The following is a 14,885-nucleotide window of genomic DNA, read 5'->3' as shown; positions in this document are numbered from 1 at the left end:
AGACATGCTTCTTCACAGAACTGTGCATGTATTGCTACCTATTTTTAATGCATGTCTACATAGTTGTACATAAGTCTGTGTGTATGTGCTTACATATATACTTTGGTGAAATTCTAGAATAAGTTTGTCTTCATTAAAAATAACTAAATTGAATTAATTTTTTGCCTTCTTAAAAAATACATGGTGATTTTAAAAGTCTGACTGAACTATAGAGTGACTTGTATGTATTGTTTGAGATTTTTATTTTGTTTGGGGTTGTGTTTTTTTTTCTTTTTTTAGCTTCCCCATATACTACATCAACTCCAAATATTAATAGTGTGAGGAATGCTGACTCAAGAGGCTCTCTTATAAGCACAGACTCAGGAAACAGTCTCCCAGAAAGACACAGTGACAAGAGCAATTCTCTTGACAAGGTAAATTAAAACAAACAAACCAAGATAAACCCTAAAAGTGTATTTCTAAAATTTCATCCTAAGTCTTGTAGAAGTTCACTTCTCTGATCTCCATGTGAATGGGCTTTCTCGAATAACTTCAAAGCAGTATTTTATGTAAACCTTTCGTGAAATAATTATCTTATGAACTCCACTTGCATTACATTTACTGAGCTGTTTCGCAAGAAATGCAAACAGATTTTCAATGTAGAGACAAAAGCAACGTAGAGACAAGCGTTGTTGTTTCCTTTGCTAGAGAAAGACACTAGATTAAGTACGTTGAATTTTGCTTGAGAGGATTGATTTCTAGTTAGAGCAGGTTCTTTGATTTTGCGGAGACCATCACTCCATCCCTTTCTATGCTCAATATACTTTGCATTTTTTAAATGTTGAAAAAAACAGTTGTTGTGCTTACTCTGGGTGATTTCTTTTGTCTTAGTTTGACTTTTCTAGACCAGTTCCCTTTAAAGCTGTTACAAATTAGGAGCTCTGGCTGCAGTAGCTATGAGGTATTCAGTCCTGTCTTTCTAGAGTCTGTGTCAGTACTGATCACGTTTCACTGTCTTAGCTCTGGTTGTGCAAGTCACACCGTGTTAACTTTTTCCCCTTGGCCCTGACATGCCTTCGTGTGGCAGAGGGAGAAGCTGCTCAGAAGGCACTCTGCTCATGCTTTGCGCCCAAATGGAGAAGAAGAAGAAAACTCTCAGCCTCCAAAGAAAAACCGTGTTACTATGGATTTTTCACTTCTGACAATCCCAGCCTTGCCAGAGAAAATTTTGCATACTACTTTCTCTCTTCAATTACAAGAAGTATCTGGTTTTTGTGCTTGGTATAGTTCAGCTTCTGAGTGAAGTGTGTGGTCAGTAGTTTTGCCACTTCTTTGCAACAGTTGAATCTCCAACCCAATATATGCAATTTGACCATGTAAAATATGTTCAAATGTCAAACCTGGAGTACATGCACGTGATCTAGTTTAAGTATTAAAAAATCCAATCGATTTAAATAACTGCAGAATTTGAGTCTTGGGGTCTTTGACAGAACGGAAAGTTCTTCTTTGGTATTGACCAAGGTAATAAAGAAATACCTTGATATACACTGTTGCTAAATGGCAATGCTGTCATCTATTACTTAGTTGTCATGTTGTTAATAACTAATGTGTAGTGTTTCACTGAGTGAAAGGGTTTTCAAAGGAGTCAACATCCTTTGAAAATTCTACTCTGGTCTGCCAGTTTAGGTAACACAGGATTTATGTTTTGCATGCTGTTAATATTTTCCCCAAATAAGACTTGATCCTGGCTTCTTATTTGTTGCTTTCTGAACTTTCTTTCTAGTAGATCAGTTGTTCAGTGCATGTTATCTCCAGTTTTTTGCTCATTGCTTGGTATCATTGTAGTGAAGAGCTATGTTTCTGTTCTAATTTTCTTTCAGAATAGTCTGTAGCATTATACTTGTGGAATCAGAATAGACTGGAAGTATATCAGTTTCTATTTCAATATGTGCGTGCTTTATAGGTTATTGACATGATTTTAAATGAAGCTTCTGAGTAGCTGTAGTCCTATTTTATCCATGTATATGTTCAACAATCTTAGTGGTAATATTATCTAGTGCTCTGGGTGGTTAAGTGTAGGAAACACAAATTCTTTTTCTGCTCTGTCGCCTATTGATTGCCTACTCTGTTACAGCTTCCAAAAAGCTGTAGAGTAGCACCTCCTTGTTCAACAGAAATATTTCAAAGATAAACAGTTTTTTAGGTCTTTAGAATCTGCAATAATCAGGCTTATATAGCTGTCCACATCCTCCTAAATTACAGTAACTTCTGGCTAGTATTATATATTATCATAGTTTCACTGTGCATCCATTCCATGACTAGTATGTGATTTACACATTTACTGGTATCAGATTTACAGAGATTGTTTCAGGAGAGGAATTCTTTAATGCAACAGAATGCATAAAAAGGGCTCAGCAGTCAATGGCTGTGATTGCTGTGAAATGTTCCTTCATGGTTAGTATGTCTCCTGATTTCAGTTAGGAGTATTCCAGGAAAGGCTGTTCCAGTGTCACTTCTTGCTTCCTTTGTGAAACCAAGAGCTTTTCTCCCTTGAGTCTACCCTTGTATTTGTGAATTTTTATAGTAAGAATTGTACAGATCAATTATACCAGACTGTTTGCTTTAAAGAAAATTTATTAAATGTCTGGTTCATTTTCCATTTGCATAAGTGGTATATTGAATGTGAAAATTAGGCACTATAAAGGGCATAATTTATACTTGAAACAAAAGTTTATACAGTATATCTATAAAAGCTTCATACTGAGGATTTTTTAACACTTGACTGTGTGGAAATTATTCTTTTACAAGTCTTTGCCCTAAGTTCAATTTATATTTTTTTTACAATTTTTATTTTTTCATTTTGTTTGGTAGTATACAATTTGAAAGACTAATTATAGAGCTTTTTTCTTTTTGCACAGATGATGGTATTGTAGGTTGCTGGTAAACTTCCCACAGGTGTAGGAATTACACTTGTGGGATTCATTAAAAAATGAAACAGAGGGTTTCACTTTTGTTTGTGTTTGTTTGTATGTTGGGGGAGGAGGGGAGGGCAAGAGCAAGTTACTTAGTAGTCTTTCAGAATGCATCTTATTGCCCTTCATGTATGTTTTTCTTGAGATTCTTACATCTTTAAATGGAATGAATTTTGTAGAGTCCTGTCTACAGTTTAGCATAAAGTCTCTTGAAAAGCAGAGGAGCATATATGTATCACCTAACAGTAGCATTTGATTTTCAAGTATTCAATATAAGCAGAAGGGGTGGGCTTGTTTTCTACCATGTGAGTACCTAGGTATAATTAACTTGTTTAATAATCGCTCTTAGGTGAATTTTCCTTTTGCTCCTAGGGGAAAAAAATATACCTAGAAGGAATTAAAAACAAGCAAAGCAAAGAGGCCTAATTTGGTATATTTTGTGTGTGTAACGTGTGTTTTAGTGACCTGTCTCTACATGAAGCATTTTTGTCTCCATTCTGAGATCCTTTTTCTGTTGCAGGAATTATTAAAGCAATTGAAAACAATTTAGTTTGTTATCAGTTTAATAACTCTTCAGCCAAAATACATCTGTTTGCTTTTCAGAACCAACAGAGCAGCACTTTAGGAAGTTCTGTGGTTCGATATGACAAACTTGACCAAGCAGAGATCAAAAGTCTGCTCATGTGTTTCCTTCATATTTTAAGAAGCATGTCTGACGGTAGGTAATTCTTCCTGCTTTTTATAAATTCAAAGTAATTTGCTGGATTTGTGCCTGTTATTTCAATAACTTTTCAAAATTAGCAGAATATTGTAGCTACCATGATTGTTGCGTTTTACAAATATGTGTGATCACTCAAACTCTGACTGAAACCTTGTAAGCATTAAGTACTCATTATTTATTCAAAGTGTGAGGTCAACTACAGGACTTTTTAAGAAATTGAATATTAGTGAGCAATTGTACAGTTTGGTTTGGAAAACAGAGGTGAAGAATAATTGACTGTTCTGGAGAAGTGTCATGGTCTAGTGCATTCCTCCATTCTGCAGAACTTGCTGTATTACGAGGAGCCAAATGATTTGACTGTTGTATATATTTCCATTTCTGGAATATGGGGATGTTAGTGCTTCTTAATTCTCCTGGGATGTTTGTGAGATGATCCATTGAATTTTTGAAAGGGTCGTGTTATCCTGGAGAAGGTTACAAAGGTATAGAAATATGGCATGAATGGCACATCTTACTTGTTTGTTGGGATCATATATCTTGGAATCATTCTTGTTTGTGATCAAAGAAAAGATAGTAAATTTTAATTAATTAAAAAAAAAAGTTGGGACCAATCTGTAAAGAAGCAGGTTATAGGCCTAACAGTCTGAGATATTCTGAAGTCTTACATTGTTACAGGGCTATAGGCATTACAGGCTACACAATTATTACTATGTAAAATATGAAATTGGATGAGAATATTATGGGTTCATTAATTAACATCATACTGCAGAAACTCATTTGGAGAATTGATATGTGCATTTGAATAATCAGCTTCAAGGAAAATGTCAAATAGTAATTGTTATCTTTTAAATTCTTACTCATTTTCCTAGATGCATTGTTTACATATTGGAACAAGGCTACAAAATCAGAACTCATGGACTTTTTCACAATTACAGAGTAAGTTTTTGTTGTGCTTGTCATTAAGATGTATCTTCTGCTGTTCTGTTAACAACGTGAGAGTGGATGTAAGCATGCATAAATGGGGTGTTTGTTTTTTGGTTTTTTGTGGTTTTTTAAAATAATATTATCCTGATCTGTTTAGAAGTCCTTAACTGGATGTCCACAATTGCATGTCCAATTCCATGATAGTCTCTGGAATCAGGCTATGCAGAAGGACTCTCAGCAAGTAGTGTTCAGGGTATTGCCCTGCTCATGGAAGATGAACCAGCTGTCTTGATACCTTTCTGCATTAAATTGTGTCTTGTAACATCATCTGTTAAATAGCAAATATATGGTTGCACAGCAAAATGGATTGAATTGTGTAACTTCAGAACCGTGCTCCTAGCACTCCTCATGTGTCCTCTGCTATTCTCTAAGGGAAGAGACACAGGATGAGTCCACTGTTTATCATCAGCTTATGTTCCATCTGAAAAACTTAGAATCTAAAAGACAAGAAGATATGAGAAAGGGGAACTGAGGTTATTTTGTGCTCACAATGACAAGTTTGGGGAAGGCAAACACCATTCTGACTTTGCAGGTTGGAGACAGCTGAGCCCATCAAGGTCTCAGTAAAAAACGGAGCTGAGTTACCTGCCTCTTACTGAAGAGGCAGTAAGGCAGTCTTTTCTCTCATTCTTAACTGGCACATGGAAGACAGAGCCTGAAAACTTGCCTTCATTTTGGCTTTGCACTTTAAAGAAGAACTTTTAGAACATCTTGTTGGAAGAACAAGGGATGTTGCATTGTTTTCTATAGTATTAGAATAAATATTTATGGTGTGAAAAGAGTAAAATAAAATTACTATTACAGCCTCCAATCACACCACTTCTCTTGATTTGAAAATATGACTTCAAGTTAATTAGTCATTAGTGTTGTACACTTACCAGCAATATAGATTACTATTTAAATGAAAAATTTTTGTTCTTAATTTGTCTTTGTTATCATCTTGTTATAAAAGCATATTCCCTTCTGAAAATAGTTCTTTCAGAAACCCTGTTGTTATCCTAGAATCTGGAGATCTTAAATAAAGCCTAACAAAACAAAAAAAGCCAACTGGTAACCAAGTGAGTTTAGTTTAGAGTGGGGGAAAGCAAAATGTTTTGCCCTTGTTTTGAACACTTACACACAACTTTAAAAAATTGTGTAAATAGGCAGTGTCTGGTTATCTCTTTGCTTCCCTCTGTTGCCCTGGCTTGTTGTCCATTTGTAGATAACTGTGACTCTGAGACATTTACTTTTCTTGGCTTTAGGTCTAGAAGGGAATTTTAAGGCTGGGAGAAATAAAGAACTTTTGTGATGCAAGAGTTTAAAGTTAACAATAGTTGCTGAATAATTCTGGTGTACATAAATCTAGAAAAGGTTTTTTTAAGTGTGGCTTCTCTCATTTGTGTTCTCTGCAGAGTGTGCTTACATCAGTTCCAGTACATGGGAAAACGATACATTGCCAGGTACTGTGTGGAATTTAAATTTCACTGTCTTGATCGCTAATAATTACACTGTGTAAGATACGCCTTCAACCTCTGTAACAAATAAATTGCACACGTAGAAGAGTTAGTGTGAAATGATGCATAAGATTTTGAAGTAAGTAACTGGTTGTCTTATTAACAAATGTGTGTGCTGTCTGGAAGTCTAGTATTTAAGAATTATCTGTGAACTGTTGGTTAACAATGACTTAAAAATCCACCCCTTAAATGCTATCTTTTGCAGCATTTTTTCCTTGAAAAATGTCTTTGGGAAAGAAATTTTATGATGTTTTGTTTATTCAGTTGGTCATAAAACGATGCAAATGGAAATGTTTTGAAAATTTTATACATGTAGTGTTTTTACTTGAAGGTGAGTAGTGAACATTCCAATGGTGCTGGTTTTAAATTTCAAGTCCAAAGAAAATCTATGGAGTCAGAAACTTGTATTAATTTATTTTAATATCTTTGCAATATTTTTTTTTAATGCAAAGTGGTTTTTAATGGAGTAAAAGATAGCAACTTCTTTAGGCCTTATGCTGTGGTTGACATGGTAATATTGTTATAATGAAACTGGTGTGGTTAAAATACTGGCCCTCTTGAACTCAGTGAGAAAGTTGTTGGTGACTTTGTATGGTAATGCATTCTAACTATAATGTTAGATTTTTTTTGGTTTTAATTTAGATAATGTGAATCTTCTACAAACTTGACTATCTTCTTGGAGATTTTTCGGAAAAAAAAAAGTTCACATAACCTAAAAAAATTCAAAAAGAAATCTGGCTTTCTTAAGGTTTTGATTGTAATCTTTGTGTTCAAATGTACATCAAACTCTGGATTTACAGGAGTCTATAATTTTCAAGCATTTTGTAAAAATTTTTCAAACTGCTTTGTTTGACTAGTTTGTAGAGGACACTACCACACTTCCTTTTTGTTTACTGATCACCTGGTCTGTGTGCTGCATGTTAATGTTGAAAATGTTGAGCTATTGAAAGCATCTGGCATTGTGAATTTTCCCAGTAAATGTAACTTTCATGTCTTGCACATTGTCACTACACTGAAGTATAGCACAGTCAATGCACATACTCTTAAAATCCACAAATGACAGAAAATGAAAGAGAACAGGGAATTCTGCAATTCAAGCACTGGTTTTCATTTTTCATCAGCTCTGGTGGTGGTACACAATAGGAAGTTAGCCTGTACTGATTGCTAACACAGATCACTTTTCTGTTTTCTTCATTTGATTGCTGCAAATTTAACAAAGTCTATGGCTCTTCTCCCTTCCTGCTTGGGTAAGAAGTATATGATACTATCTCTGATAATTGCTGCTCTCCTGTTGCATGTGTGCTTTCTATTTCTACTGCTGTGTGTCCTAACTTTTTTGCTAAAATTTTGCAATCAAAATAGAGGATTCAGTTTTGGGTTCTGAATATTTTCAGAATATTTATGTTTTCAATTTTTTTTCCCAAGAGCTCTGAAGTAAATTTAACACTTCAAGAGTGACTGCTTGTGTGCTTTTGCTTTCATGCTTTGAGGTTTTAAGAAAGAGTTTGCTGTGATGCCTTTTTTTAAGCTACCTATTTTTATTTTATAAAGAAAACAGTGAATAGGTTGCATTATAATTCTTTCTGTAAAACTTCTTGTGCTTAACTAACAGCACTTCCTGTCTTGCTGCAGTTTGACATGTCTAACTTTTGCTTCTATCCCATTTCACCCATCTTGCAGGAACCAGGAGGGGTTAGGATCCATAGTTCATGATCGAAAATCTCAGACATTGCCTGTTTCCCGTAACAGAACAGGAATGATGCATGCCAGATTGCAGCAGCTGAGCAGCCTGGATAACTCTCTCACTTTTAACCACAGTAAGTCTCATGACATGTAACATCTGTCATCCTCAACCAGTACCACAACACCAGAGACAGGTCCCAGAGCCACACCAGTGCATCCCAGTGACTTTTACTGTTCCAGGTCAAACGAGTAGCTGGAAGAGGTCGATGCTCTGTTCTCTGCTTTGTGATAGAACAACCACTGCTGGCTGATGCCATAACATGGAGCATGGTTAACTACAGTGCACCTTAAAACTGTATCCTAATGGGTTTTTTTAGTTGCATACAAACTTGTGCTGCACATAGTTAAAAAATTTACTTGATTTTTTTTCTATTTGCTTTATTAAGCTTCAATTTTTTTCTCCTACATGGTCTTATAAATTACTAGACTAAAATTAAATATATGTATTCTGACCATATCTCCATGTTTTGACATCCCCTAAGGAGAAATGAGTTTCTTAGAATTTCTACAAAGATTGTGAGCCCATGATTTAATTTGTCTGGAAGTGAAAAAGCGTCCAATAATGAAGTGATTTTTCTGTTTTCAGTGTGAGAAAGATATCAAGTATTCTTGGAATTTCTGTAGACAATGGTAAGATTTAATCAGGTTGAAGTCAGCTTGTGTAGACTGCTGTATTGAAAACTAAATCTGCTTGTGGCCTATCTTTTTAAACATTCTGCTTCTAAATTGCAATATACTGTATGTAAAGTATTCTAAAGCACCATTTTTCAATTTTCAGCTTCAAAAAACGAACTGGTTGACTAATCCAGTAAAATACAACACTGGTACTGAAAAGAGTTGTGTGCACTAAAATAATTATTTGAGTTAACTGTATTTTCACTGTGTTCATTCTTTGATTTCTCAAAGCATATCTAACTGTCCCTTAAAACCTTTTAGCTCTTTTTCTGTAATATAAAGCAAAACTTAGCCTAATTGCACAGGACTTATCTTCTGATCCTGCAATATCTCTCTATGCATAAATGCATTATCATATCTGTTTAAATGTAAGCAATGGAATTGCTTGCTTTTAAAATGTCAGACAAGTATGTCTGTGGAAATTACATATTTTTCCCTTGCAATCAGTCTGCTGCTGTATCATCGTAATTTCTACATGGTTGTTGATACACAAAAGAAAGCCTTTACACTGTGTGGCTACACATTTGATACAGTATAATACTTCAAAGATATAGACTGATTTTAAAAAAACCAAACTCTGAGAAAAAGATAACATGTCCCTGTGCAAAGAGATTTCATACTTTCAGAACTTGGCAATGTTTACTGATGTTCTAGGAAACAGTGAGCTGAAAGATTTTAAAAAATGCATGCTTATGTAAAAAGAAACTTTCTGTTCTTTTCCAACTGAAGGAGATTATGAAAGAAGGTGTCTTATTCAGATAACTTTGTCTAAACTGATAATAGGGTTTATTTAATGGACAGTTAATAAATGTCAGGATATTACACGTTGTATTGACCCAAGATTTTACAAATTGAAAACATATTGCTGTATAAAACCACATCAAGTGTGAAATTAATTTTTATATCTTTGGTCTTGTTGTTAACTTCCAGTTTCGTTTAGCTGTCAGTCTGCTTCTGTCATATATCCAAAGCAGAATACAGAGCTTGAATAATCTTGTAAATATTTTGTGTGGGATACATAAAAAAAGGAAGTGTCTGGTGGAAATAGTTGCTTTACTTGTTTCTAAAATCAAGATTCTTTGGCAAGATAGTTGTCTGTTAGTGTAAATTGTAAACTTATTTTCTTCCTTTCCAACCACATAAGCTAGAAATAGAGCTGAAATACTGGTATAAGTGATACCTTTCATCTCTGAGAAATTCCAGTATAGTTTTGTGCTTCAAGAAAGACTGGATAAATCTAAAGAAACAGGTGGTTACGGGTATATATATGTAGTTCAGCCAGGGAAGCAAGAAGGTGCAGAAAGAAGTGGCCAAGTGTCATTCTGAAAGAGTATGGCATTTCTTCTGTTCTTTACTTGATCTCAACAAGTTTGTCATCCTTGTCATTGGTTTAGTGATGCTAAGTTGTCATAAATCTAACATATAAATGTGACCCAACCCAAATTTTTGCAAAGCAGCCCAGTCTCATTTGTCAATCTGGTGCTTAATGACCAGTGTTAGGGAACATAAGTGACACATTATTATCAGGACTGAAGCAGGGTATGTTTTTAAAATTGTTAAAATATACTATGGAGCTAGAAGTGATAGAATTTTTTTACTAAATATGGAGCTATTGCACTGTATCGCTACAAGAGCAGAATTCATTACTTGTGTGTTAAACTGCATGTAAGTACAGGATTGTATTCCTTCAACTCTTACTATTTTGTATTTTTATCCTGGTTGACTTGCGATTAACTTTGAGGCCATTGTAACATCACTAAATTGCCAAAATTACATCTTTTCAGCTTCATCCTACTGCAGTACTTATCAATATGTGTGTGTATATATATATAACTGTGTAGCTTTATATATATATACACACATATGTGTATACCTGCGCATATATATGAAATATCACATCGTTTTTAACTGCTGTGTAATGCTTCTATTGTTGAAATTCTTGCTTAATGTATTTTATGATCCCGTGCAAATTATGTTAGAATAATTATCTGACCATATTTGAAACTATTTAAATGCATATGAAGTATTTTCCTGTATTGAATACTAACTTCTGTCAGGCTTTTTACTTGTTAATCTTTTCCTAGTTCAGCAAGTCTTTTGGAAATAAGAAACATTTAAATGAGTGTATCCAGCACTTACACTTCATTTGGAATTTCTGTAGGCTATGGCCATTCAGATGCAGATGTCCTTCACCAGTCTTTACTTGAAGCAAATATTGCCACCGAAGTTTGCATTACAATTCTGGACACTCTGTCATTATTCACAATGGCTTTTAAGGTTTGTTCATGACTTGGTGTTAACTTTTCCCATAAGTATCTTTGAGAAGAAAGACTTTTCTTAAATTATATTTTTATAGTCTAGTTAAATAGCGTTGCTATTTTATTATTTTCATGTAAAACTGATAATATCTCACAGCAAAATGCTTTGACTTCAGCTACACATCATACACCAGCAGTAATCTGTGGGGAAAGCTCCTTCCTCAGCCTAACTTAAAATTTGTTCTAGAAGCTTTGGTGTCTACCTAGTATTAGTGGTAATAGTGGATTTTAAAGGCCATGAGAGGTGAAAGATCTATGGCAAAAACATAATTGGACTCTCTCAGACTTTCTTATTGAACTTGGCTGCTTATTATAGTAATGCACTCCTTAATAGTGACTTGTGTGTTCCTCTTCTGTAAATTTTCCATTTGTCCCCAAATAAGACTTCTTTTAGCTCTATCAGTTGCTGTAGCTCTCCTGTGGAATCTTTATATAGCACACCCACTTACTTACCCCTCTTAGATGTTTTTCTGAGGTTTTCCGGTCTTTAAAATCGAAGCCATAAAAAGGAGAGATGATAACTGTAGCTTGTTTCTCCTTTAATTGGGGTAGTGTATCCAGATTCTTGCTTGAAGATTCAAATTTAGTGTCTTATCTTTAACCTAGTTATGAAAACATGAGCTTATTTACAATGAGATTCCTTTTTCTGGTGATTCAATTAATAGAGTTTAGAGCCAGTTCTGTCCACAGACCTGGTGACAGAATTAAAAATTGAGATACCTAGCTATAAAGATTTAAAGAGAAATGAACACTAATCCTTTAGTTATCAACCCATTGTGCTTGGAATGACAATCCTTCAAGGTTATCTGTGTGTTGTATATTGAGAAGGTAGGCAAGAGGATGCTGGAATAGTCTTAAAGATCCAAACCAAACAGGTAGGAGAATCAGGGGCTTCTATTCAGTAAACTGCATGAAGTCAGGGTCATATGATGTTCTGGGTAGATAATAAGGGACTTTCAGAGATCATCTAGTTCAACCCTTCTGCGTGGGCAGAGACAAATTCTACTAGGCCAGGTTGCTCAAAGCCCCGTCCAGCCTGGCCTAGAAAAAACCTTCCAGGGAAGTGGGCAGCCTCTACTTCTGAGGGCAACCTGTCCCATGGCCTCAGCACCCTCACTGTAGTAAAAGTCCTCCTTATGTCCAGTCTGAAGCCATCCTCTTCCACTCCTTTGGAGGCCTGTGTGCAGTAATGGCAAGGAAGAGTGCAGGGCACCAAGGTGAGTTGCAGAAAGGGCAAGACCTTGTAGAATCACACTGGAGTAGGAGATACTGCTATGAGAAAATTCCCCTGTCTGAGCTACTAAAGCCAGTGTAAGCAAAGGCTGTTAATACTTTGAGTGTGCCCCTCAAAAAGCTATTAATAGTAATAGACTTCAATAACAACTGATAAAAACAGTTGTGTTCTATAAGTCTATTCAGAAGATACTTCTTTTATAAGCAAAATTAATGAAGTGTTAGAAATACCTAATTAGAACTCAGGTATGTGTGTGTTATTAAACATCTTGGTAATACCATAGAGTTTATATTTTTTAAATGTCCTGCTTTTTGATGATCTGTATATGTTCTTAGAGTAGTAGAAATGTATTGCTGTACAAACTCCTAAATTCTGGCTATCGTTTTAAAGAATCAGCTACTGAATGATCACGGACATAATCCACTGATGAAGAAAGTATTTGATGTATACCTCTGCTTCCTTCAAAAGAATCAGTCTGAAACAGCATTGAAAAATGTATTCAGTGCTTTAAGGGCACTTATTTACAAGGTAAGAAGTTTGAAGAAATTCATCTTCAAGTAATTGTCCAGTTCTTTAGTTAACAATATACTATGTACAAAATTAAGAACTAACATCCTAAGATAAAATCGGTGAATAATGACTGATCTGATCTCAACAGTGTGGAATGCTTGTCCTTTGATTTGCTATAAAAATTGTTTTGTGTCACGAACTACTCTTAACTCTTGTTTTTTTCCACAGTTTGAGGATATGACTATAATTGTGTTTTTCTTGACATGCTTATTTTATCAAGATCTGACTCTAGTTTTAATGAATTAATTCTTTGTTTTCATTGTTTTCCTCAGTTTCCTTCTACATTTTATGAAGGTAGAGCTGATATGTGTTCTGCACTGTGCTATGAAATCCTGAAGTACTGTAATTCCAAGCTGAGTTCAATTCGTAATGAGGCTTCACAGTTACTGTACTTTTTGATGAGAAATAATTTTGACTACACAGGGAAGAAGTCTTTTGTTCGAACACATCTACAAGTTAGTATATTTCCTTTTTGGTTGTTTTTTCTTTTTCTTTTTAATATTGTAGATACACAGTTGCATACCAGTGTGCAAAGCCCTGTCAGATAAAGACTTAGAAGAATTTATTTGTGGTTTAAGCAAGGCTGGTACTAAGAGTAAGAAGATGGCCATAAAATTATATTCAGTACAAGGAAATACTTAGAAACAGTGGGATGACCCTGTGTTTTGTAGGGAATAAAATTTATTTGTCAGAGCAAATGTTCTTTTTTGTAGATGGGTTTTTTTTGTTAAGTAGTCTACCCTGTTGCATCTGAAGAAGGAAAAGAATGCAGCAACAAGCACATAAAAGTCTAAAATAAAACAAATAGAAAGTTGTGTGTCCTGACAAAGCTGGGAATGGTAGTTTGCCGGTTTAATGATCTCTGACTAGTTCACCTAGCAGTCAGTCATGTGTCTTGAATTTACACAAGCCTGTTTTATCTTGCATATGTTATTGTACAGGTAATTGGAAAAAACCCTCAAACATTATTTTATTTAGGAGAATAATTTTTCAATTAAAAAGAATGAAAATTCCTTTGTAATTCCCTCATAGGTACATCTCAAGAGTATTTCATGAAATATGCACTAACAAGATATTTGTTTCTGTCAAGGTTATTATTTCAGTAAGCCAGTTAATTGCTGATGTGGTTGGAATTGGAGGAACTAGATTTCAGCAGTCTCTTTCCATCATCAACAATTGTGCCAATAACGACAGAGCTGTTAAGGTCAGATTTTATTCTTATTTCCATACTGTAGAAGGATGCTTGAAGACTTTCATAGCATCTTTTCCAGCTGTGTTTTATCCTTTTGTTGTGCAAGGACTAGGAAAACATAGTGGTTAACCCAACTTTTCCATGTTTTAGCACACTACATTCCCTTCTGATGTTAAGGATTTAACCAAACGGATTCGTACGGTCCTGATGGCTACGGCTCAGATGAAGGAACATGAGAATGATCCAGAAATGCTTGTAGACCTCCAGTACAGCTTGGCAAAGTCCTATGCAAGTACACCTGAACTGAGGAAGACGTGGTTAGACAGCATGGCAAGGATCCATGTTAAGAATGGAGATCTCTCAGAGGTAAGAGAAAAAACTCAAATTAGTTTTAGCTCTGTAATAAGCTTAAGCTTATCTTTATAGAAAGGGAATGTACTATATGTAGTTGTTAGCATGTAATATAAGTATTTTTAATCATTTTTGAATTGTTACTGGATTAGTTTCAATAGCTGATAAGTTTCTGTCCTACCCAAGTACATCTGTAAGTAATTTTGGGTTATTAATGTAAGGAACATGTTTAACTGCTATAGCTGACACACTAGTAAGAATGGAATGCACAGTACAAGCCATGGAAGAGAGGCCTTTTGCTTAAAAATATCTTTGTTATTACTTGCTTAAACACTTAAAGCCACTCCTTGAATTCCCTTCCAGTTGCCTTTACAGAATTAGCTTGATTTTACTCCAAATTACTTACTAAAAACACGCCTACTGTTCTTAAAACTGACAAATAATTCCTTGCGTTCTTTGAAAAAAAGAAAAGCTTTCTGATTTTACTGTGCTCTTAAAACATTTAGTTCTAGCAAAAAGGAGAATTGGGTGTGGAGATTGTTATGTCTTCATGAGACATTAAGATTTTAACTGGGTACAGATTAATTTTGTCTCTTTCTGGAAGATTTTTCCATCTGAAAGTAAATTGCTTTGTATGAAATCATTGCATT

At 34.9% G+C, this 14,885-nt stretch overlaps 1 protein-coding gene across 4 annotated transcripts in view; it reads left to right on the top strand.

Annotated features, from left to right (window-relative positions):
• The window catches only part of DOCK9 (dedicator of cytokinesis 9), a 112,857-nt gene that overhangs the window by 82,611 nt on the left and 15,361 nt on the right, over positions 1-14,885 (top strand). For 2 of the 4 annotated variants that reach the window (XM_063392348.1, XM_063392349.1), the window contains exons 34-43: positions 280-413; positions 3,555-3,669; positions 4,542-4,608; positions 6,051-6,098; positions 7,833-7,969; positions 10,732-10,847; positions 12,513-12,650; positions 12,965-13,147; positions 13,783-13,896; positions 14,035-14,250. In XM_063392348.1, the coding sequence (XP_063248418.1) occupies positions 280-413; positions 3,555-3,669; positions 4,542-4,608; positions 6,051-6,098; positions 7,833-7,969; positions 10,732-10,847; positions 12,513-12,650; positions 12,965-13,147; positions 13,783-13,896; positions 14,035-14,250 (1,268 nt within the window). Of the gene's footprint in view, positions 1-279; positions 414-3,554; positions 3,670-4,541; positions 4,609-6,050; positions 6,099-7,832; positions 7,970-8,481; positions 8,526-10,731; positions 10,848-12,512; positions 12,651-12,964; positions 13,148-13,782; positions 13,897-14,034; positions 14,251-14,885 lie in introns of those variants that run through there. The other 2 variants (XM_063392350.1, XM_063392351.1) reach the window with 2 other exon arrangements.

Source organism: Prinia subflava, chromosome 3, assembly GCF_021018805.1.
Source record: "Prinia subflava isolate CZ2003 ecotype Zambia chromosome 3, Cam_Psub_1.2, whole genome shotgun sequence".
Classification (NCBI taxonomy): Eukaryota; Metazoa; Chordata; class Aves; order Passeriformes; family Cisticolidae; genus Prinia; species Prinia subflava.
This window is presented reverse-complemented; position numbering and strand designations above follow the sequence as displayed.